Below are 25615 nucleotides of genomic sequence, written 5' to 3' on the forward strand. Positions count from 1 at the left end.
GCCAGTTAGGAGAGAATATTGGAAGAACTGCCATTCACAAATCCTCTCCCGTGGCCTCATGGGATAGTAAAAGTGTCCATCATATGCTATGATCATATGCGATCATATCTTTCTTTTACGATCATATCTGCACACTTCAGAATCTTACCGGAAGTAGTCATCCGGGTATTTTATGCCTACTCTTTTTTTTTTTAGACCAAAAAATGTAGATCCAAAGCATTCTTGAATTAAAACCATTTAAGTGCATTTTCACGTCTATTCCCAAAAAAATGGGGTGACAGGTAATGGGTTAAAATTACTCAGTACTAAAATAGCTTCCCTATACTAAAAAGCTATTTGATTTAAAACATGATACATGTAATTGATCTAACAGCTTTACTAGATTTCCCATGGCCATCACTAAATTCTAGTAAAAGTAAAGATTAAATCACACTGAACATACAAAATATGTTTTCCTTTGATTTTAATCTGTACATGTATTACTAATATCATTATTATTGTTATCAATTATTATTATTTACTACTATTGTAGTGACCTTTATTTTGAAATGAGTAGGTTTCGGTGGGCGTGGCTCAACGACTAGTTCACGCTGCTGCCATTTTAGTGCGCGGTGAGAGGCGAGCGGCCGTACAAAGAGTCTGCACAAAAAAACAATGCTGCAATAGGCACGGTCTGCGGTTATTTGTGATTGAAGAGAAGTCGACGTTCATTTGCTCGGATCGCACTCATATTCCATCATGTCCACCGAAACTCCACCGGACCAGGTAAAGTAAAGACATATGTGGATTGTTGGAAATCAAGTGTTCGTGTTTGCGGCCTAGCTGTTGAGTTCGCTCCTAAAGCAGAATGCTGTCGATGTTTAAAGGTTTATTACACGCCTCTCACAGTATGCGTCGAGTGTTTGTGTTGTGGTTGTTCTGCTGGAATAAATTCGTGATGAAACATTTGAGGTAGTAGGATAGACTAGTGTTGACGTAATGCTGTTGCTTAGATGCTGGCGGTTGTATGACTGAAGCACGACACACCACGATGCCATTGATTTTCACCTCTACTATTGTTAATAGCAATGTTCAGATTTATTATGTAGGCTTGAGAAAGCCAACGTACTATTATTATTCTATTTAAACTTATTTTCTTTTAAAAAAAAATGGACTGCAACATCTCCTAAAGCTTTAAAGCTACACCATCAAACTCGGACAAGACCTTCAGACTCGGGTTGATGCGTCTTTTCTAACCGATCGGAAGATTTTCCTGAATCTGGTGACCAGAAACTAATTAGAACACCCTAGCAACATTCAGTCACCATAGCAATACCCTAGTAACCACATAGCAACCTCCAAGCAACTAACGTTACCCTGCTTAGCAACACCCTACCCTTCACACAATATCATAACTTCTCTGTCTGGCCTTTAAACCTTCCAAATTCTAGGCCACCATTTAAAAACATTCAAACTTAAAGCTAATTAACAGCAATTTAAACTGAATACTTTCACACTTCAAGATTTTAAAACTACTTCACACTTAGCCAGCCTCGCTCGACCCAACATCGTAGTTTGTCTGACAAACTTTATCTAGTTTATTACAAATAACAAGATTGTTTATCCTTTAGTATATTACAATGACTTGATTGTCAAAATGCCGTCTATGAAAGCATCTTTCAAAGTTTTTAAACGCAACAGAATAACAGCTATATTTCATGTACACTGCACAATTCCTATGCTTTAGATTGAGAACCATTGATGTTTAGCTTATGGATATATGTCCCACCAGAATGAAATGTCTTTTTTTGGGAACAAATGTTGCTCACACATTTCAGGATAATCTGGTCTCACATTTGTTGTTTCTTTTCCCCTCAACAGGCAGCAGAGTACATCCCAGAGAAGGTGAAGAAAGCAGAGAAGAAGTTGGAAGAAAACCCATATGACCTCGACGCTTGGAGCATACTGATTCGTGAAGCACAGGTTTAGTGACACAGGGTTGCATTCCTTTCTACCCGGGGGTAACATGTTTTGGGAGGGGACGGGAGGGCGAATCTGATGCTGTTTCATGTAAACGGTCTTTGGGACGTACATTATAATTCTGTATGTAAATGAATTTTACTTCTTTTAGAATCAACCCATAGACAAAGCAAGGAAGACATATGAGCGACTTGTCGCCCAGTTTCCCAGTTCGGGCAGATTCTGGAAGCTATACATTGAAGCTGAGGTTAAACTTTTTATTTGAATTTAATGACATTTTCATATCTGTGCATGACGATGCTTCTCCCCATTTTGATCAACAATGTGATATTCACACACACCAGCAGTGCACAATAATCGCAGGGCGTCAAGGGAAACTCTCATAGCTTGTATCATTTAGAGGTTCTCAAGTCATTCTTTTCCTTATACTTTGCAGTTTTATGAGGTGATATTGTTGCATGTTTTATCTGCAACAGCATTAAAACAATTTTAATGGTATTGGAGTGCTTTAGCCTTTATTACTTGTGTCAATTTCTTGCCTCCTGTGTCATTTCTTTGAGGTTGTTGTGGTTTGTTTGTAATTAATTATTCAAGATTTGCTCCATACTAGCGTCTAATTCTCTTGTCCCTCATTCCATATTATACATGTCAGGTGTAGTCCAGCATGCACAGCAGTCCACACATCAACTAAGTCTAGTTTGTCTAAACCCTGAGGCGAATTTTACGGTATTTTACAAGTATACACTTGCACCACACATGCTCACATTCTCTTAGATTTACTATTAGATTATTTCTAAATGTGAATATGAAACAGGCATGATATGATGTTTAAATGCACGAGTGCAGTTTAGGGACAGATTGTAATGGTAAGTATCTTACAAGTAACATTTAGATGCACATTTACATTCAACTAACTTAACAAGTGTAGTCACTTAAATGGTTAGGTTTTTGGTCTTCTTTTTTTAATATTCCTAATAGAATTAGATTTTTTTTTTGCCCATTATATTGTCAAATCATTTTCTGGGTATAAATGATTCAACATCGCCCAAAAAAAACTAAATATGATTTTTTTTTGTATATTTTTGGTGGAGGGTGGTTGTGAATTTTTTCCTCTCTTTTTATGCTTAGTTGATCGTTACAGTTAACCCTTTGCTAAGCCCCGCCCTATAACATTACTGACCAATCCTGCCTTTGCAACTTGGCCGTTTTTAGATAAGTTTTGCTCTTTCCAAATATCTCCAGCCTCATTCCCAAATGAACATGTATAATATCAGTAAGAGCAGATTTGCTCCAATATAATGTTAAACTTAGATGTCATTTTCATAGTAATCAATAAAAGAGTTTGCAGTACTATTGTGAATGTTGTAGAAAGTTACTAGTCGTTCTGTTTACTCACATTGGTAATCACTTTCAAATTATCATTATTTTTCACTTGGGAAAAAGGTAGCCACAATTCTGATTTGCAGTCTTTAATTTTTAATCATTTCTGCATCCAAAAGTGTAGAGAGTGTCAATTAATTTCACCCCACGTAATAATAATTTTCCAATCCATTTTGATCGCTTTGAGCACATTTTATTGATAATCACTCCATTTACTGAATTCTCCTCTTCCTGTCTGTGGGATGTTTTGTAAAGATGGAAACGCTAACCAATTAGAGTGGGGCTTATTGAAGGGGTCAGTTATGATAGGAGCTGCAATCACAAAATAATTTCCTCTGTAAAAACAGACCTTGCCATGGATAAATCAATTGGAGAGCTGGGGTTGAATGAAATATTATTTATTTTCAGATCCCCAATTGTGATTTCTTGCTAATCAACCTTTTTTTGTTGTCGTCTGAATTTAAATCAAAAGTGTAAAATCATTTATTTTAAATTCAGTAAATTTAATTGAAATAGTATAATGGACCAATCAATTGTAGGTGTTTATGCACTGAGTATGATTGAGCATTTCCAATCATTATTTAATTCTTGTTCAAGCTTCTCAACCCTTAGTCAAAACTGTTTTTTTTTTTTTGTTTTTTTTTTTTACCCCTACCGTAATAAAATGCACTTTAACAAGTTTGGCTTGTCGTTGTAATGTGCATTCATTGTAATCTTGTGTCAGTGAGTGTGCGTGCATGCGTGTGTCCGAGGCAAGGAGACGGCAGTACCACAGTGATCATGTCCCACAGCGACTCCAGTATTTCTCACACTCTGTCATGCTGAGTTTTGATTTCGTTTGGAGCTGTTGGGTGGTTTGGTTAAGTATGTCAGTCTATCACCGTTTGCCCTGGAGCACAGACACACTGCCAACAACCTCTCACAGCTGACCTCAGCGTTATTAATTCGATTTAATGTCACCAAGAACCACAGAGCTAATCTGAAATGGCCTTAATGAGAGAGCATTTACTCACCGTTATATCATTACAGACCTGTTTGAGTTTTTTTTTTTTCTGTTGAACAAAGATGACCTTTTGAAAACAAAAATCTGTACAGTGAAAGTGAATGAGGACCAATGTTATTTTGGTCCCCATTAACTTTCATTGTATGAATTAAAACGGTTTAAATATCTCTCGTCTCTGTGCGTTCCACAGAAGAAAGTAAATCATACAGGTTTGTTATGACATAATCATGAGAATTTTAATTTAAGTAAACAATCCCTTTAATGATAACATTGCACGCTTAGTCCTATTATGTAATTATATTATTGCATTAGGCAGATGCTTTTATCCAAAGCGACTTACATCGCATTTCAAGGTACACATTTACATTCTTATCAGTTCTTGCTTTCCCTGGGAATCCAACCCATGACCATGGCGATGCAAGCGCCAACGCTCTACTGTTTGAGCCACAGGAAAGCTGAATAGTTGCAGGTTGTCCTATTTTACTGCTATTTAGGGAAAGCGGTGGACAAAGGGCTTTGTGTGCTGAAAGTACTACCATAGAGTGCATTACAATTGCACAGACAGAAAAGTAAGAATCTGACTTTACCTCTTATATTGTTATCAGTGAAAATGCATCAATCCTTGATGGCATATACTGGTAATCTGTTTCTTTTTAAATGGGATTATTTAATCCCTGTCCCTATCTAACCATTACCTCTTTCCTCAAAATACATTTGAGCTCTTAAGACATTTACTCTTAATTTGCATCCCCGCAATCTCAGTACCACTGAATGACTCCAGCGGTTATCTATAAGATCTCTGAATACTTAGGAGAGTTTTCACATTCACCTGCTTTTTGTCCTCTGGAATACATGATGTGCAGTTGCCTCAAATTGTATTCATATTTGATCAGAATACTGAAACATTTGCAAGTGCATGACTCGGTCAGTGCGAGGTTTAGGCCGGTTACCAGTCCAGCACTAAATCATGCATCTCTTTAATATTATGTTTTTTAACATCTGAAATTCTGTTATTTATTGAACACTTGTTGCAAATCGTGCTGATTAATGTTATCTAGCTGGGAAATAAAAGATAATTTATGGGAATTGCCAGAATGACTAATGATCGACTTAAGAGCTTCACTTCAAATTGGTTATAAACAAATTCGACACATGTTTTGCACTGTAAAGTGTTTGAGTTTATAGCTGTTATGGTGATACTGTACATTATAATTTTTTTTGTGGTGGCATAGTGCTATATTGTTTCTGACCCATATTAAAATATGGTGCTGGATGTAGTTATTTTTTATATTTGTGGCGCACCAGCAGAGAAAAATCCTTCTTGGTGAGCCCTGAAGTTTCATTTCTGTTTGTCTTAGTGGTGAGAAATTGGTTTCTTGTTTTTTTTTTTAATTCTATTAATACACATTATGGCGATTTTATTGTTGGCTCTTATTCAAAGGGAAATATTTATTTTAAGTTAAGATTTTCCTGCAAAAATGAATAAATGGTGATCACACTTACACAATTTCCCTCAAAATAGCAACTTCTGCTAAATAGATTTTTGTGTTTCTCAAAGGAAGTTGGTGAATAAGAGAATTCATCTTAAGTAAACCTGTGTTTTAAATTATTGTAAATGTCTGAGTGTAATGTTTCATTTTTGACGCATGCTAAACTCTTATACTTTGCCTCATAAAAATATTCGCTTTGTAAAACCTTCAGATGCAAACCACAGGGATGTTAAATCTTAAATCTTTTCTATAGGGTTTTGCACTCCAAAAAGCAATACATTTACTAACACATAATGGCCTGGTTTCATAGACAGGGCTTAGATTAGTAGCTTTTATAAAAACGCCTTGGGAAAAACATTACAGGTGTGCATCTTGAGATTAAACAATGGCACTGGTATATTTTAAGATATGTCAGTGCAAGTTGCTTCCAGTTAAAACAGCTCAAACATGCATTTTAGTCCGAGACTAGGGTTAAGTCTTGTCTGTGAATCCGGGGAAATTTGCACCATTTGCAGCTTTGTGGCCCTTTCATACGCACATGAAATAAGTCATTCTTCAAACTAGCTCTAGTGAATCTTGTGACTCTATGCAGTTAATAGAGGAAGACAGTCATACAACTGACATAATATTATGCAGGGTTGTGTGAATGTCACATCGTTGACCTTAAAAGGGTTGTGTGTGCATGTGTGTGGAGCAACTTAGTCTTGATACTGACATTTAAAAAAAAATTAAAATAATATTGGTTTTCAAATGTGTCCACAGATCAAGGCTAAAAACTATGACAAGGTTGAAAAGGTAAGCATTTGTTATCGCATGGAAGCCACATTTTGAATTTATTGGTTGTATGAAATTATTGTGATGGACACATCCATAGGTGTAAGTCCATAAAAGCTGAGCTTTACCTAGGTCACCACTCAAAAGCTCAGGGAGAGTAAACACGAAGATGGTGAAGTGAAATAAAATGACACCCTGCTTCACTAGAGATATCCTGTTTGCTTTCCCGAATCCAGAAAACAGGCAATCAGACAATAAAATACGAGGGGAAAAAGTCCCAGATTTGATTCTGCATGATGGAGGACGCATTATCCGAGTTTGTTAGATCCCATTTCAGAGAGCAATTCACTGTTAATGCAGTTTGGCAACAAAACATCAGCCGTACAGGGTCAATATTGAGTCGCTTGATGTCTCACGTGACCCTTTTATTTCTGAAAACGAGAAAGTACAGGATGCCGACGTGATATTCTTTGCTCTAATTACCATGTAAATGTGAATTATTCAGTATTATGTCAAAATACCGTGGTATTGTAATCTGACGATTACAGATTATCTGCCAAAAATCGATGCAGAATTATAACATCAGTATATTTTATATGATTTAAGTGAAATCTAGAATTAGTTGACTTTGATATGTTTTGTATTAACCGCCATCAATGCTACGGTCACAGTATTGTTTGTAAGCATGAATCCGTGCTGTCTTGTACATCAGATGGGTTTGTTCACTGTTCAATCTCTTGCTCAGTTATTTCAGAGGTGCTTAATGAAGGTTCTGCACATTGACCTGTGGAAGTGCTACCTCTCATATGTCCGGGAAACCAAAGGAAAACTACCCAGCTATAAGTATGTGAGATGATTGTGTTTCCATGGCTTTAAAGCGATCAACTGCCTTTGTCAATGCCTTATATCTATAGCAATATCAATAATGGCAATATCTAAAGGGAGAAGGGTTATTTATATTCCCTATACAATGGGTTCAAAGACCACAATTCAGTCTGGGATTTAAAATCTAATTATAAAATGGAGAGTTCTGGTCCTTGATTTAAATCTAGTTTTAGATTATAAAAAGAAACGTTAATATTTAATAAGCAATATTTTAGATTCTTCCTTATTCAATGCCTTATTCTAGTTGACTAATCAAATTTGTGACAATTTGATTTGATTTTCAAGGTCATGACTGGACATGACAATTGTCAAGGTCATTGTCACAAATTTGATTAGTCAACTATTATAGTCAATTAATCATTTGTGACAATGACCTTGAAAATCAAAATTTCAAGGTCATTGTCACAAATGACTAATTGACTATAATAGTTGACTAATCAAATTTGTGACAATGACCTTGAAAATTGTCATGTCCAGTTTTCAGCTTCCATTGAAGCACAAGATACTCTTTGAAATTGAAACATCCTTAAATAGTTATGGGTAACATGATTTTCAGTTTGTTTTTTGTTTTTTTATTATAGTGGAGGGATATACCAAATTATAAAATGTTCATTTTTCACTTAAACTTTATGTTCTGTAATACTGATGATGTAATTTATATTAGAAGAATGCATTTTTATTAGTTTCTCAGACTTCTGGCCCTATTGCATATACTAACATTTAATTCTAGAAAAATTATGGAAATTAAATGAACAGTTATTTAATAATGTCACTTTTACATCACAACATATTTTGAATACAGGAAATTGTGAGTTGTATGTTTCTTGTTGCATATAGTTAGAAACCGACTTTAAATGTGCTGTTCTTCGACAGAGAAAAGATGGCACAAGCTTATGATTTTGCTTTGGATAAGATTGGGATGGAGATTATGTCCTATCAGGTGAGGGTTTGACTGTCCTTATTAATCCTGATTTGTTGTCCTATGGCATCCTAAACATTAACTTAAAACTCTTCTCTTAGATTTGGGTGGATTACATCAATTTCCTCAAAGGCGTGTAAGTACACCATTTGGATTCTCAAAAACCCATTTCACGGTCTTTTAAAGAAGTTATATTTGGAGGAAAGGCGTTTGACGAGCTCTCTGTATGTGTCATCTAGAGAGGCCGTGGGGTCGTACGCTGAGAACCAGCGGATCACAGCCGTCAGACGCGTGTACCAGAGGGGTTGTGTTAACCCCATGATTAACATTGAGCAGCTCTGGAGGGACTACAGCAAATATGAAGAGGTGAGTACATGGAGGATGATGGATGTTATTCTGATTCAGGGCAGTTTGGGTAGTGGCAGTAGTCAGAGTAATGGCGGCAAAACTGTGGAATAGTCTGCCAGTTAGTATTATAATTGCCACAACTTTAGATGATTTTAAATCAAAACTTAAGTCTTATCTGTTTGCCATTTCTTTAAAATAAATGATGCAGTTATATTATCTGTTCTGTTGTTTGTTAGTTGTCATATTTTTGTGTTTTAAGCTATATTATGTACAGCACATTGATCAACAGTTGTTGTTTTAAAAGGTGCATATAATGTGACATTGACATTGTAAATGGCAATAATTCAGATTTGTTATGAGAAACTTCTATTCAACATTGAACAGGAATTTCTATTGCTTAATTGGTTGTGATCAGAGCTAGAAATGCTTTTGGTTGTTATGTGTGTATGTACCATTTATGTTTGTCATAAATTGCTTTTGTTCCGTCATAAAGGGCATAAATGTGCACTTGGCTAAAAAGATGATTGAAGACCGGAGCAGAGACTACATGAATGCCAGGAGAGTAGCCAAGGTGAGTTAAGCACAGGTTAAAATTCACCACAAAAAAAAAACAAATTTGCTGTCATTGTTTGCCACTCTAAAACCTTTTCTTTGTTGTGAAAGTTGAAAAGTTCTGAATTCAAGTGAACCTGCACTTCGGTGGGCGGTTTCTAAGCACCAGAATGAATAGTCTGTTTCTATTGGTCGCTCTCCCTTGGCGCAATAATTTGGCCACTCCCAATACTTCCTTTTTCACGGTCCACATTACAGCGCAAAAATTGCGTTTTCAAATGTATCCACTTGAGAGAGCATCTTAAAAAAGCTCATTTTTTCCACAGGACAAAAATGCAGTCTCATTGTGTACAGAAGGCCAAAATGTAAAGAAACGGATGCGTTTTTAAATGTATCCGGATTAGTGTAGACGTGGCCTTATTTTATCTGATGCCGAAAACACTTTAAAGGGTTAGTTCACCCAAAAATGAAAATTATGTCATTAATGACTCACTCTCATGTCGTCCCAAGCCAGTAAGACCTCCGTTCATCTTCGTAAACACAGTTTAAGATATTTTAGATTTAGTCCGAGAGCTTTCTGTCCCTCCATTGTAAATGTATGTACGGTATACTGTCCTTGTCCAGAAAGGAAATAAAGACATCATCAAAGTAGTCCATGTGACATCAGTGGGTTAGTTAGAATGTTTTGAAGCATCGAAAATACATTTTGGTCCAAAAATAACAAAAACTACGACTTTACTCAGCATTGTATTGTCTTCCGGTTCTGTTGTGGATCCGCGTTCAGTGCCGCCGCTGACGTAAGACGCTGCTGACGTGTGTCTGGTGTGTGTGTGTGTGTGTGTGTCCGTGTATTCGGGTTCAAATAAATATGGCTGAGCAAAGAAATGCAAGTCTTCCTCTGTGTGGAAATCCTTAGACATGTTTGTGAAGATTGTTTTGTTCACAGCGTGCGTCTCCCTCAGACTGTAAACGAAGCTCGGGCGCACCAGACACACACACACACACACACACCAGACACACGTCAGCAGCGTCTTACGTCAGCGGCGGCACTGAACGCGGATCCACAACAGAACCAGAACACACACACACACCAGACACACGTCAGCAGCGTCTTACGTCAGCGGCGGCACTGAACGCGGATCCACAACAGAACCATAATACACACACACACACACACACACACCAGACACACGTCAGCAGCGTCTTACGTCAGCGGCGGCACTGAACGCGGATCCACAACAGAACCAGAATACACACACACACCAGACACACGTCAGCAGCGTCTTACGTCAGCAGCGGCACTGAACGCGGATCCACAACAGAACCATAATACACACACACACACACACACCAGACACACGTCAGCAGCGTCTTACGTCAGCGGCGTCACTGAACGCGGATCCACAACAGAACCAGAATACACACACACACACACACACACACCAGACACACGTCAGCAGCGTCTTACGTCAGCGGCGGCACTGAACGCGGATCCACAACAGAACCAGAATACACACACACACACACACACCAGACACACGTCAGCAGCGTCTTACGTCAGCGGCGGCACTGAACGCGGATCCACAACAGAACCAGAACACACACACACACACACACACCAGACACACGTCAGCAGCGTCTTACGTCAGCAGCGGCACTGAACGCGGATCCACAACAGAACCAGAACACACACACACACACACACACACACCAGAGACACGTCAGCAGCGTCTTACGTCAGCGGCGTCACTTAACGCGGATACACAACAGAACCAGAATACACACACACACACACACACACACACCAGACACACGTCAGCAGCGTCTTACGTCAGCGGCGTCACTTAACGCGGATACACAACAGAACCAGAATACACACACACACACACACACACACACACCAGACAGACGTCAGCAGCGTCTTACGTCAGCGGCGGCACTGAACGCGGATCCACAACAGAACCAGAAGACACACACACACACACACACACCAGACACACGTCAGCAGCGTCTTACGTCAGCGGCGGCACTGAACGCGGATCCACAACAGAACCAGAAGACACACACACACACACACACACCAGACACACGTCAGCAGCGTCTTACGTCAGCGGCGGCACTGAACGCGGATCCACAACAGAACCAGAACACACACACACACACCAGAGACACGTCAGCAGCGTCTTACGTCAGCGGCGTCACTTAACGCGGATCCACAACAGAACCAGAAGACACACACACACACACACACCAGACACACGTCAGCAGCGTCTTACGTCAGCGGCGGCACTGAACGCGGATCCACAACAGAACCGCAAGACAATACAATGCTGAATAAAGTCGTAGTTTTTGTTATTTTTGGACCAAAATGTATTTTCGATGCTTCAAAACATTCTAACTAACCCACTGATGTCACATGGACTACTTTAATGATGTCTTTATTTCCTTTCTGGACAAGGACAGTATACCGTACATACATTTACAATGGAGGGACAGAAAGCTCTCGGACTAAATCTAAAATATCTTAAACCGTGTTTACGAAGATGAACGGAGGTCTGACGGGCTTGGGACGACATGAGGGAGAGTCATTAATGACATCATTTTCATTTTTGGGTGAACTAACCCTTTAAGTCAATAACACTTTCAACAACTTCTCGTCACTTTCCTCTCGGTTCCTATTGTATGCTGATGGTGTGATTTTAATCCCTTTCAGGAGTATGAGACTGTGATGAAGGGTTTGGACCGGAACGCCCCCTCGGTGCCGCCCCAGAACTCCCCACAGGAGGCCCAGCAGGTGGAGATGTGGAAGAAATACATCCAATGGGAGAAGAGCAACCCACTGCGCACCGAAGATCAGACTCTCATCACCAAGAGAGGTAGATTCATTAATAATGAGCAGAAGGTTCTGGCAATCGACCAACTGCTGTTTCAATCCTGTATTTAGCAGGACTGTAGTCCAGTCACATTTATTTGTCTAAAGTTGTTCACAGTATATATTGTTTCAAAACAGCTTTACAGAAAATCATGATGTTATGTTTTATAATATCCTAATATCTTCATTGCCTTTAGCAGATTAGAGCCGGACTATAATATAGTTTTGAGATGATACAGCCGGACTATAATATAGTTTTGAGATGATACAATCAAGCAGTTGAGATTTGCTATAGTATACAGTATATCGCCCAAATGTGAGAATACTGTATTTAGTTGGACACACTTAATATAAAGAGCTGGTTGATAATAGTTTACATTTACAACGAAATAAATATCAGGCAGTTGAGATTTGCTATTTATTATATATCGCTTTATGTGAGTGTACTATGTATGCGGATAAAGTTGCATACAATATACAGTAGTGTCCAAAAGTGATGTCTGGCCTTTATTCTGTACCCTTTTTTAAATATTGTTAATTTAAAGATTTTATAAGCATATCGCATAGTTGTGCTTGGGAGTCATTTGGTTTATTTGTGATGAAACATGCCAAATTGTGCAGACATGATTTTTGGCAAGGCTGTCATACAAAGAAATTGTTAAATTATTCATATTTAAAAGTGCTGATAAACGGATATAAATGTACTGAAGTAAATTGTGAAATTCAGTCTAAAATATTGGGCTAAAAGAATTTAGTCACACGCTGAATGCTGGAGGACGATGTCTAATGTTATATGTTGTTAAATCAAGCCATTTTCTGTATCTAGCTATATTATTTGTCACTTGCAGTGATGTTCGCCTTTGAGCAGTGCCTTTTGGTTCTCGGGCATCACCCTGACATCTGGTACGAGGCGGCCCAGTACCTGGAACAGTCCAGCAAACTGCTCGCCGAAAAAGGGGTTGGTTTGCACATCAGTTTAAATAAAACACTGTTTTACTGCCGGTGATTGTGTGCTTAAATTTGAAATGTTGCTTAGGTGTCATATTAACATGCAATTGATGCACATTTCCATCATCTCTCTCCCTTTTATTCATGATCTCCTCATTCAGGACATGAACAATGCCAAGCTGTTCAGTGATGAGGCGGCTAACATCTACGAGCGTGCCATAGGAACTCTGCTCAAGAAGAACATGTTGCTGTATTTCTCTTTTGCAGACTATGAAGAGGTAATGATGACAATGATGCATTTGAAGGCCTTCAATTACCCCTTTTTCACCAAAGCATTTTGAGAGCCGGTTCGGAGCCGGTGCCTACTCGCAAACCAGTTCTTTGTGTTTCGACAGCCAAAGAACCGGTTCTCGGCCAGGAAAACTGGTTCCAAAGCGGCACCAACTCTTTGCTGGACTAGAACCGTTCTTTTACCACGTCATGCTTACGGCGGGGGCTGGAGGCGGGTTTAGATGTGTTCTAAACATCTTTTCTGACCCCAATATAGGATCGCCAGGAGAAACATTTGCAGAAACACAATGTAGTCCGCCATTGTAATTGTTATGCTTGAAGTTGGCGCAAGCGTTTCTAGTTTTTTTATTATGTTTTTTATTGAAAACATTAGGTAAGCAAAGAAGAAAACAGTCACAATATAGAACAAATAAACGAGAGAAAAAAAGACAAGACAGGGGTACATAACTAATCAGAAAAGATTACATATCAAAGGAAAAGATTAAAAGACTTACATATTTCAATTGTTTTTAAAGCCTTCTTGGTACACGATTTAGAGATAATCCCAAAGTATTGGCGGCAGTGGCTCAGTGGTTCATGTATGTTGTCTACAAACCGGAAGGTTGGTGGTTCAATCCCCGGTTCCACCTGACCTAGTGTCGAGGTGTCCATGAGCAAGACACCTAACCCCAGCTGCTCCCGACGAGCTGGATGGCGCCTTGTATGGCTGACACCGCCGTCGGTGTATGAATGGGTGAATGTGAGGCAAATTGTAAAGCACTTTGGTGGCCATTGGGTCTGTGAAAGCACTATATAAATGCAGTCCATTTACCATTTTACCATTTACCAAAGTAATGTTGTACTTGCAAGCGTTTCTAGCTAAGATGTATGGCGACGTACACAGTGACGTAACGACGTCGTTCGCTGGGCGCTCTAGTCAGTGGAAAAACAACCAGGTTCGCAAGTTGAACCAACTCCGAACCACCTTTGAACCAGCACCAGTTCCGAACCAGTTCTTTTTTGGTGGGAAATGGGGCATATGAGGTCTGTTTATGTTAGTCAAAGTCTTGCACCAAAAAGAGTCAGAACTTAAAACCCATTTTCTGTTGTCTCACCTCACAATTGAACAGGCTGGTTTGCTATTGTACCTTTAGGACTTCTATACGTAAATTATTTATGCATTTATCAGCATTACTATGTCATTCAAGATGGGCAAGTCTTTTAGTGCCGAATATGCCATATGTTAAAGTGGCCCTATTATGTTTTTGTTTTTTTTACATGTTCAACTTTCTTTAGTGTGTTTAGTTGTTTGAACATGAAAAAGGTCTGCAAATTTACAAAGCACAAATTCACACCAAAGAGTTATTTTTTTCTGTTTCTGCACTCCCTGAAACACCTCGATTGTAGAGTTTTTGTACACGTCACAATATTCCTCATTTAAATAATTCCAAAAAAGGGCGAGGCCTGGTTGAGTTAGTTAAACTTGCGGTTATGGTAAGGGGCGCGACATTTCCCAATCACGCTCGAAGCGGTTGACCGGGCCTTTATTTCAAAGGGCCAAGAAAAATCCTGACGATTCAATATTTGACCATTCATTCATAGTATTGATCTGTGCTTGATTCGCAGAGTCGCATGAAGCATGAGAAGGTTCATAGTATATACAACCGTCTCCTGGGGATTGAAGATATCGACCCTACTTTGGTGAGTCCAGCTCTCTTTGGAGACAAATGCTATAGGGTTTCCACTGTCATGGGAAAATGGCAATAATAAAGTTCTGCTGTAGAATGAAGCTTGTTTCCGCCACTGAATAAAAAAATAAAGGTATTTGCAAGTACATCGCTCAATTCTGAGAAAAAAAGTCAATTGTGATAGATTGAGAGATAACAACTCACAATTATCTTTTAAATAGTTTTATTCCGTGGCAGAAACTGAGTGATTCAAGAAAAAAAATCTCCACTTATATCTGGGAAATGTATTAATAATCACAAATATGTGGGACGACTGTAATATAACATTGCGTAGTCAAGCATGAATGAGTCATAACATTTGTGTTTGTTTTGCATTTTGTCTGACATTTTGATGTTCTTGAATCGTTCAGGTCTATATACAGTACATGAAATTCGCCAGAAGAGCTGAAGGCATTAAGTCCGGTCGCTCCATCTTTAAGAAGGCCAGAGAGGATCTTCGCACACGGCATCATGTGTACGTCACTGCTGCTCTGATGGAATACTACTGCAGCAAGGTAACATCAACACCACTCTCTGTTATATAGACACCACCGTTCAAAAGCTTGGTGCCATCTGCTACATGTTTTTGTGGAAACTGATACATATTTTTTGGGGTGACTTTTTTTCAGGATTTTTTGAATAAAAAGATCAAAAGAACAGTATTTGAAATGGAAAGCTTTTGTAAATTGAATGATACATGTCTTTACTGTGACTTTTGATTAATGCATCCTTGCTGAATATAAGTATACATTTCTTTGACAAAAAAAACTTTTGAACAGTACTGTATATATGAAATACATATATTTTGGGGTCAGTGGTCAATAACCTTAACGGTATTCATGATGTACAAAACTTTTATCGAACTGCTGTTCGATATCATGACTAAAAAAATGTCAAGCGGTGTAAATATGAAATACATATGTTTTGGGGTCAATGACAACCATTAACGGTGTCAATCTTTAATAAAAAGAAAAGAGATTTTGTTGTTTACCAAAGGTTTGATTTTGCGACTAAACATGTCAGGTGGTATGACCAAGTAAAAAAAAAAAAAAAACTCTGTAATTATTTCTTTCTTTTTTTTATGGTTTTCTTGCTAATTGACAACAAGAGAGCATCCTGGATTTGTTACACACCACTGAAATATTAGTAATATTTTAAACACAAAACTAATTCAGTGCGTCTATTCTTTTAAAGAAAAAAAATTAACCAAACAATGTCATTTTTTTTTCTTTCTTTTATTCTTTTTAACTTTGAAAATCAAAGGCTAATCGATGATAAAAAATGAACCATTTTTCATAATGAGACCTTCACATTTGTTACACCACCTGTGTTTTATGTTACGTATTGCCCCTCAAACGTCATAATGACTAAATTCAGAAATTGCCTTTTAAATAAAATAAATATCCAGATACAAAACCGACTATCTGAATGACTGTTCCCTCGACGACAGGACAAATCTGTGGCCTTTAAGATATTTGAGCTTGGACTGAAGAAATACGGTGACATTCCTGAGTACATTTTGGCGTACATTGATTACCTCTCTCACCTGAACGGTAAGAATACAATTCGATTCTCGTCATCCATACGTTTGGTGAATTCACAATATCCTTTTAATCTGATGCCAAACAATCAGTGCAATTTTTCAAGCCTGTACTACTGTCACATTTCATACAGTCTGTCTCATGTTAGGTGAAACACTGTAGGGAAAACCATTTCAGCCAAAGCATTGTGAGATTGCGTATCATTGACACGTCCTCGAGATGGCTGTTTATCCACACACACGCATACACATACACACACACACAGGATGATATCTGACTCAGGAGTGCTTATCAGACCAAACAATCCATCCGTCTGCTTTATGAAGTAGATAGCTAGGAGACAGTGTTTGCCTTGCAGTAAACATCGGTCGTGTTTATATTGTTGCTAGGCTATTACCAAAAAAAAAAAGAGAGGTAAAAAGCCTGGCCAGGAATGAGTTTTCCAAAATGACAATGAATTATTGAGCTGTTTGCCCTTCCCTCCATCATAGAGGACAACAACACCAGAGTCCTGTTTGAGAGAGTCCTGACGTCCGGCAGTCTTTCCCCTGAGAAATCTGGGTTAGTGGGATTTTATTGATCTTTTATTTTACGCAAATAAATTATTTTAATTTGCTCTTAAACATTCCTAACTATCTGCTGGGCTTTTCACACTTTAAAATGGTTAAAGTCTGTTATTTTAACCCAGGATTAACAATCATTATTAAAGGGTTAGTTCACCCAAAAAATGTCGTTCCAAACCCGTAAGACTTTCGTTCATCTTCGTTCATATTTTTGATGAAATCGGAGAGATTTCTGTCCCTCCATTGACAGCTACATAACTGAGACTTTGATGCTTCAAAAAGTTCATGAAGAGATTGTAAAACTAATTCATATGAATTGAGCGGTTTAGTCAAAATTTTCTGAATAGACACGATCACTTTATATGATGAACAAATTTAATTTAGGCTTGGGAACGAAAGTCTTACGGGTTTGGAACGACATGATGGAGAGTAATTAATGACAGAATATTCATTTTTGGGTGAACTAACCCTTTAGCATTTAATGTTTGCACTACTTTACATGCAATCAAATCATCTTTTAGTAAACGGATTGATGGCAAAATCGGATTGAAAAGCCTCACTTAAAGGGATACTCCACTTTTTTTGGAAATAGGCTTATTTTACAACTTCCCCAGAGTTAAACTGTTGAGTTTTACCGTTTTTGAATCCATTCAGCCGATCTCCGGTTCTGGCGGTACCACTTTTAGCATAGCTTAGCATACATCATTGAAGTGGACAAGACCATTAGCATTTCTAAAAAAAAAAATGACCAAAGCGTTTCGATATTTTTCCTATTTAAAACTTGACTCTTCTGTAGTTACATCGTGCACTAAGACCGACGGAAAATGTAAAGTTGCGATTTTCTAGGCTGATATGGCTAGGAACTATACTCTCATTCCTGCGTAATAATCAAGAAACTTCACTGCCGTACCATGAGTGCAGCAGGCGTAATGATATGACGCAGCGCCTAAAAATAGGCTACCTTCCGTCAACACAACGGAACTATTTTCAGGCGCTGCGTCATATCATTACGCCTGCTGCTCTCATGGTACGGCAGTAAAGTTTCTTGATATCGAAAAAAATATCGAAACTCTTTGGTCATTTTTTTTTTTAGAAATGGTAATGGTCTTGTCCACTTCAATGATGTATGCTAAGCTATGCTAAAAGTGGTACCGCCAGAACCGGAGATCGGCTGAATGGATTCAAAAACGGTAAAACTCAACAGTTTAACTCTGGGGGAGTTGTAAAATGAGCCTATTTCCAAAAAAAGTGGAGTATCCCTTTAATTGATCCGATTGAGCTTGATTCAAATAAAATTACGATCAGATTGGAAGGGGTTGTTGATCTGAAATAATTGGATTAAATAGGATTAATCTTTGTTGTGTTTAAAAATTGCCATATGATGTAGATGTTTGTCTTACGTGTGTTTTTTTTTGTCTTATGACTGAATACATATACAGAAGAGATTGTTTAGCAAATATGTAGTATATGTTAACTTTCTTTTTCGAAATGTCGTCAAGGCAAAAGTGGCAATTATGCATTTACTTGTGGTTTTGTGTAACAGGGAAATCTGGGCGCGCTTCTTGGCCTTTGAGAGCAACATCGGGGACTTGGCCAGTATCCTGAAGGTGGAGCGAAGGCGTTTCATGGCCTTTAAAGACGAATATGAGGGAAAGGAGACGGCTCTACTGGTGGACAGATACAAGTTCATGGATTTGTATCCCTGCTCCCCCTGTGAGCTCAAAGCCCTTGGTTACAAGGTACGATAGGAAACCTAGTCATTTTAATTCGCTGTCGTTGTAAAGGCCCCGATTTACTCACGGGAAAGTTATTTTTCGTTCTTCATTAAGAGTTTGAAATACCTTTTCCACCCCACCTCACACTGCTGAGAGCGACGTTTAGATGTAGATGTAAATATGTGCTGACTGCTTTCCTCTTAATAACCATAAACGCACGACAAAATAACAGTGGCGAGAAAACAGCAGTTGAGAAAGCATCAAGTAAGTGTTCGCACCAGCTCTGCAGTCAAGTCACGCCATGTTTATTTATATAGCACGTTATACAATAGATTGCAGCAAGCAGCTTTACAGTATTAAACATGATATGAAACGGTGTCGCCCTAGTCAGAAACATCAGTTTCTACTACCAGTGTGTTCATGTTTTCACTCGCGTTTGACCTCGACGGACTGAACAGAAGATTTCCATGTCAAAGAGCAACACCAACCTATTACATAATCACCACAGACCGATTAACTTTTCCTGAAAGTTTGCTTTGGCACTACAAAAACGAATTTCGTTTAGGCCCGAATTTGTTCAAAATGACGTCACACCAGTTTGTTCTTTGATTTTGCTTTAAGTATATTGGGGCCTTGAAAACATCACTAACTTGGTGTACAACAACCATCTGAACATTCTCCATCATCTGATTTGCAGGACGTGTCCCGTGCCAAATACGCACTGATTCAGGAGGCGGTGGTCACTCCTTCCACTCCTGCGCAAAAAGACGAGGCCGACCGCAAACCCGAGTACCCCAAACCAGACACCAGCCAGATGGTTCCTTTCCAGCCGCGTCATCTGGCACGTGAGTGTGACTGCATCAACACCTCACGGCCTGCGTTTAACATTAAAACCCCAAGCTGCGTACTTTGAGTCTCCCCGGTCTAAATCATGTCAATAAAGCATACGGTTGTACTCTTGAGGTGCATTGCTGAGTTTGGTGACGTGTTCTCCTAACAGCTCCTGGACTACATCCTGTTCCTGGAGGAGTGTTTCCTGTCCCTCCCACTGCTGTCATCCTCATGAAGATGCTGCCTCCTCCCAGCTGTTTTACAGTCAGTTCAACACCTCGCCTTCTCTTTACTGCTTTAGACCAAACCGTAGCATGACAGTGTCATCATGTGTGTTTTGTGTTTTGTTTTCAGGGTCCCTTTGTACAGATAGATGAGCTGATGGATTCTCTCAGAAGATGTGTATTGCCAGAAAGTAAGTATCTCAGAATATCATTACTATCATCATCTGCTCTCTGAAGTCTCACTCACCGGTTCAGTGGGGATTCATAATACATAAACATTACAGTAATGTAGTTTTTGGTAACGCTTTATACATTTTACAGTGTCCTAGTTGTACAAGTTACATGTACATACTACATGCAGTACAAACAGTTAATTATTCATAATTACAAGCAATTAACTCTGAACCTTAACCCTATAGTAAGAACACGTTGTTAATTAATATTACTCGGTACTTAAAGGGATAGTTCGGCCAAAAATGATATTTAAACCATGCATTACTCACCCTCAAGCCGTTCGAGATGCATATGTCAATCTTGTTTCAGACGAACACATTTTCAGATATTTTAGAAAATGTCTTAGACCCTTCAGTGGATATAATGTGAAGCAATGGGGTCCACCTCCTTCAAGTCCCAAAATGTGCATATATCCTTCACAAAAGTAATCCATCCGGCTCCAGGGGGATAAACGTGGGCCTTATGAGGGTAATCCGTGCGGTTTTGTCGTAAATATATACATATTTAAAACTTTATAAATGAAAATATCTGACTTCCTGCAACGATCGACGCGCGTCCACGGGTGATGGAAGTCGGCGTACGAGGTAGGACGTAGCGTCGTGACGTAGAACGAACGCGCCCGCGCAGCCAGAGAGCAGAGCAAAACATCACCCGTGAACGCGCGTCGATCGTTGCCGGAAGTCAGATATTTTCATTAAAGTTTTAAATATGTATATTTTTACGACAAAACCGCACGGATTACCCTCATAAGGCCTTCGTTTATCCCCCTGGAGCCGGATGGATTACTTCTGTGAAGGATATATGCACATTTTGGGACTTGAAGGAGGTGGACCCCATTGCTTCACATTATATCCACTGAAGGGTCTAAGACATTTTCTAAAATAACTGAAAATGTGTTCGTCTGAAACAAGATTGACATATGCATCTCGAACGGCTTGAGGGTGAGTAATGCATGGTTTAAATATTATTTTTGGCCGAACTATCCCTTTAATTGTAGAATTACGCTGTAACAAGGACACTGAAATAAATGATGAATGAACATTACATCTGCCGTCCTAAACAGTACAATAAATATTACTAGGAGGTTTAAACATTTTACATTTGGAATTATATATACTACTATAAATCTTACCAACCCCAACCTTCTTAAACGGCAGTGTATAGGCCCTACTTTATATATTTTTATTTTTAAATACTTATTTTAATATGCTGTATTTTTGCATTATGATAATGGGAATGGAGGGGCTTGATTGCCATACATTATTTTATTTATTTTTTTAGTTAAATGTACTTATTTTTAACTTTTATTAAAGTAAAAATGATGGCAAAGCTAATATAATAAATATCTTTTTGTAATTAAAAAGTAATATAATTATTTGGAATGAAAAATTTCTTGAAATATGACACATGTAAGTTGTTGAGAGGTTTTATGTAATTCATCCAGACACATTGTTTATATACTTTGTTTTATATACTGCATTTTTGCATTATGGTAATGAGAATGGAGTGGCTTAATTGTCATGAATATAATACTTATAATTCTCAGTATTTTTGATAGATTCTCATATTAAAGTGAAAATTACGGTAGTTATTATAAAATCATTTTTGTAATTAAAATCGACATAAAAGCAGTCTAATAAAAGCTACCATGCTAGATATTTAACCGCATAATTAATATAATTGTTTGGCATTAAAATAATGAGGTGGAGGTGCTTAATTGTCACACATGCCTCAAACAACATCATGATGCAAAACATGTTTTTGGGTGAAATATGCCACGTACATGTTCTTGAAGTTTTATGAAATCCCGTTGTCAACTATAATGATTATGCACTAATTCCACACACACTCTCTCTCTCTCTCTCTCTCTAGCTGTAGATGCTGCTGTAGAGTTGATCACTGGGAAACAGTTAGACATGACCAGCGAAGGAAACGGGCCTGTGGAAAACCACGCTGTTGCAAACAAGTCCTTGAAAAGGCCTAATGCGGATTCAGATGAAGAGGACGACAAAGGATCCATCGCACCTCCCATCCACGACATCTATCGAGCGCGACAGCAGAAGAGGATCCGATGAGCTGACCCACAAACACACACGAACATCACAAAGGACAATTGAACCCGAACCCACCCGTGTGTCTCAGCTCACTGAAGCTGTTCTGACTGGTTTAATGTGTCCCTGCACTCCTACAGCCAGGGGACGAGAGCCAAACGTGTCCCTCAGTGTTGACCCGCGTTTCAGAGGGCTTTCAGACTCATCGCTCGAGATCACAAGTCCGTCTATTACCCGTCATCGCTGATCTCGTTTTGGTTCAGTGCTTTCAAAGTTTCTTTTTTAACAGTTTTATTTTTTAAAACTGGGTGGTTTATACTGTATAAAGTTTTTATTCTGATTTGCCTCATAGTTCTGAACTTGCCATGTGTAGTTGATGGTGATGGAAGAGTTGAAACCCCTTTTGTAGTGAACTGATGATCACACACAACTTGCTTCCAATAAAACAAAAATGATAAAAAATTGCATGTGGTGGTGTGTGTGTGTTACTTTGCTGTCTGGCAGTGTGCCTTGAAACAAACGTCAATGCATTTATGCTCACCACTAGGATGCACTATAGCGCAATAGATGTTAAGCTGTTGGTGCACTACTGTGAAGAGGAAACCACATCAGTTTGAAGACTATTACAAAGGACCATTCTGTGAAGCGCTCAAAAACATTTAAGATTTTACCTCAAAATGAGTAGAGGTATATTTTGCATAAGATAAATTAAAGCTATTTTTAGTAAGTCTCGGATCAAATATAAAATCCTCCTCCTGACGTACAAATCTCTGCATGGACTTGCACCTCAGTACCTTATTGATTTACTACATCCCTACACTCAGCAACGGTCCCTGCGGTCCTCTGACAAGGACCTGCTCGCTGTCCCTAAGTCTAGGCTCCGGACATTTGGTGATAGAGCTTTCTGTGTTGGTGCTCCATCACTCTGGAACAAGCTTCCTCATGCCATCCGCTCTGCTCCCTCTCTAATGACCTTTAAAAACCAGCTTAAAACACACCTCTTCACTGAGGCTTATGGACTTTAGCTCTCCTGGCCTCTCACCTTTCTCCTCCTATCCCCTCCCTTCTCCCCCCTCTTGCTTTTGTTAAGCGTCCTTGGGTTTTATGAAAGGCGCTATATAAATTAAAGTTATTATTATTATTATTAAGCCATTACATTTGTTAAATTATAATAGTAGTTGTGTCCCAAATGACACACTATGCACTTGTGCACTATATACTATGTAGTGTATGAATTTTATACGGTTATTTTGTCATTCCATATCAGTCTGATGCCCCTCCCCTTCCGCTAAATAATTAAAGCTGGAAAGTTGAGTGCATGAAGTGTCCAACATTTCACTTTTTTTTTCTTCTTTTATGGCATTATCCAGGTATTTAAAGTGCATGTGTTTTGTTTTTTCTTCTTCAGTGTGAACACATCACTCGCATTATTTATACTACAAAATGTCATAGAATAGTGCATTGGGACACACCTAGTGTTTTCTACTCCCTTCTCAAATTTTCAGAACTGTAATGCAGTATTTTTAATGTAAATGTGCTGTTCTGAAAATCGGATTGTTGTGAAAATACATAAATGCACAAATAAATATAAATAATGGCCCTAAAATAGACTTCTTTTGGAGTTTTATTTGGGGCTAAAAAAAAGGAAATGTAACCTTTTTTAGTGATACCATTTTTTAGTGATTTTATATATATACACTCACCTAAAGGATTATTAGGAACACCATACTAATACTGTGTTTGACCCCCTTTCGCCTTCAGAACTGCCTTAATTCTACATGGCATTGATTCAACAAGGTGCTGAAAGCATTCTTTAGAAATGTTGGCCCATATTGATAGGATAGCATCTTGCAGTTGATGGAGATTTGTGGGATGCACATCCAGGGAACGAAGCTCCCGTTCCACCACATCCCAAAGATGCTCTATTGGGTTGAGATCTGGTGACTGTGGGGGCCATTTTAGTACAGGGAACTCATTGTCATGTTCAAGAAACCAATTTAAAAATGATTTGAGCTTTGTGACATGGTGCATTATCCTGCTGGAAGTAGCCATCAGAGGATGGGTAAATGGTGGCCATAAAGGGATGGACATGGTCAGAAACAATGCTCAGGTAGGCCGTGGCATTTAAACGATGCCCTATTGGCACTAAGGGGCCTAAAGTGTGCCAAGAAAACATCCCCCACACCATTACACCACCACCACCAGCCTGCACAGTGGTAACAAGGCATGATGGATCCATGTTCTCATTCTGTTTACGCCAAATTCTGACTTTACCATCTGAATGTCTCAACAGAAATCGAGACTCATCAGACCAGGCAACATTTTTCCAGTCTTCAACCGTCCAATTTTGCTGAGCTCTTGCAAATTGTAGCCTCTTTTTCCTATTTGTAGTGGAGATGAGTGGTACCGGTGGGGTCTTCTGCTGTTGTAGCCCATCCACCTCAAGGTTGTGCGTGTTGTGGCTTCACAAATGCTTTGCTGCATACCTCGGTTGTAACGAGTGGTTATTTCAGTCAAAGTTGCTCTTCTATCAGCTTGAATCAGTCGGCCCATTCTCCTCTGACCTCTGGCATCAACAAGGCATTTTGGCCCACAGGACTGCCGCATACTGGATGTTTTTCCCTTTTCACACCATTCTTTGTAAACCCTAGAAATGGTTGTGCGTGAAAATCCCAGTAACTGAGCAGATTGTGAAATACTCAGACCGGCCCGTCTGGCACCAACAACCATGCCACGCTCAACATTGCTTAAATCACCTTTCTTTCCCATTCTGACATTCAGTTTGGAGTTCAGGAGATTGTCTTGACCAGGACCACACCCCTAAATGCATTGAAGCAGCTGCCATGTGATTGGTTGATTAGATAATTGCATTGAGAAATTGAACAGGTGTTCCTAATAATCCTTTAGGTGAGTGTATATATACATACACACACACATATAAGCACCAACAACAGTTATATATAAAGCATTTATTCACCACCTCTTAAAATGAATCAACAATACCAGTAACTTATGACCAGTGTTGGTGGTAATGGATTACTTTTTCAAATAAGTAACGCAAGTTTTTTCCATTTATTGACTGACAGCTCTCCTGTCCTCAAATATGATTGAAACACTTTTTTATTTTGATAGTTTTCTCTCTATAAATAAGTTCACATATGCTTTTAACAGACTCAACCTCAAAGGCTATTATTATTATGGTGCCTTGAAATGTCGAATACAATCTCAAGACAGAAACTGACAACATGCACATGGATGTTCCCCTCACTTCAACATCTGTCTATAATTACCAACCCACCTATTTCCGGCCTTCATGTTCTGAACACATG

General features: G+C 38.8%; 2 protein-coding genes across 2 annotated transcripts in view; one reads left to right on the forward strand and one right to left on the reverse strand.

Moving 5' to 3' along the window:
* The window catches only part of abcc5 (ATP-binding cassette, sub-family C (CFTR/MRP), member 5), a 102218-nt gene that overhangs the window by 62325 nt on the left and 14278 nt on the right, over positions 1–25615 (reverse strand). The window lies entirely within an intron of this gene.
* On the forward strand, positions 600–22751 carry cstf3 (cleavage stimulation factor, 3' pre-RNA, subunit 3). Its single transcript, XM_056234166.1, has 21 exons — positions 600–765; positions 1861–1962; positions 2111–2206; positions 6595–6627; positions 7352–7449; positions 8365–8431; positions 8512–8546; positions 8650–8776; positions 9252–9329; positions 12024–12186; positions 13031–13140; positions 13292–13408; positions 15027–15101; positions 15499–15642; positions 16578–16680; positions 17160–17229; positions 18775–18970; positions 19644–19791; positions 19947–20041; positions 20132–20192; positions 22108–22751. Exons 1-21 carry the CDS (start codon positions 739–741, stop codon positions 22308–22310), a joined length of 2148 nt encoding a protein of 715 aa, XP_056090141.1. The 5' UTR covers positions 600–738; the 3' UTR covers positions 22311–22751.

This window comes from Rhinichthys klamathensis, unplaced genomic scaffold (assembly GCF_029890125.1).
Source record: "Rhinichthys klamathensis goyatoka isolate OS25496 unplaced genomic scaffold, OSU_Roscu_1.1 h1tg000391l_1, whole genome shotgun sequence".
Classification (NCBI taxonomy): Eukaryota; Metazoa; Chordata; class Actinopteri; order Cypriniformes; family Leuciscidae; genus Rhinichthys; species Rhinichthys klamathensis.

Bases quoted from the DNA above. Each gene is read 5' to 3' on its own strand.
- cstf3 (XM_056234166.1), top strand. From the start codon at position 739: ATGTCCACCGAAACTCCACCGGACCAG. The intron at 6,628-7,351 runs GTAAGCATTTGT...TCTCTTGCTCAG, and splicing joins ACTATGACAAGGTTGAAAAG to TTATTTCAGAGGTGCTTAAT. The intron at 8,547-8,649 runs GTAAGTACACCA...TGTGTCATCTAG, and splicing joins ATCAATTTCCTCAAAGGCGT to AGAGGCCGTGGGGTCGTACG.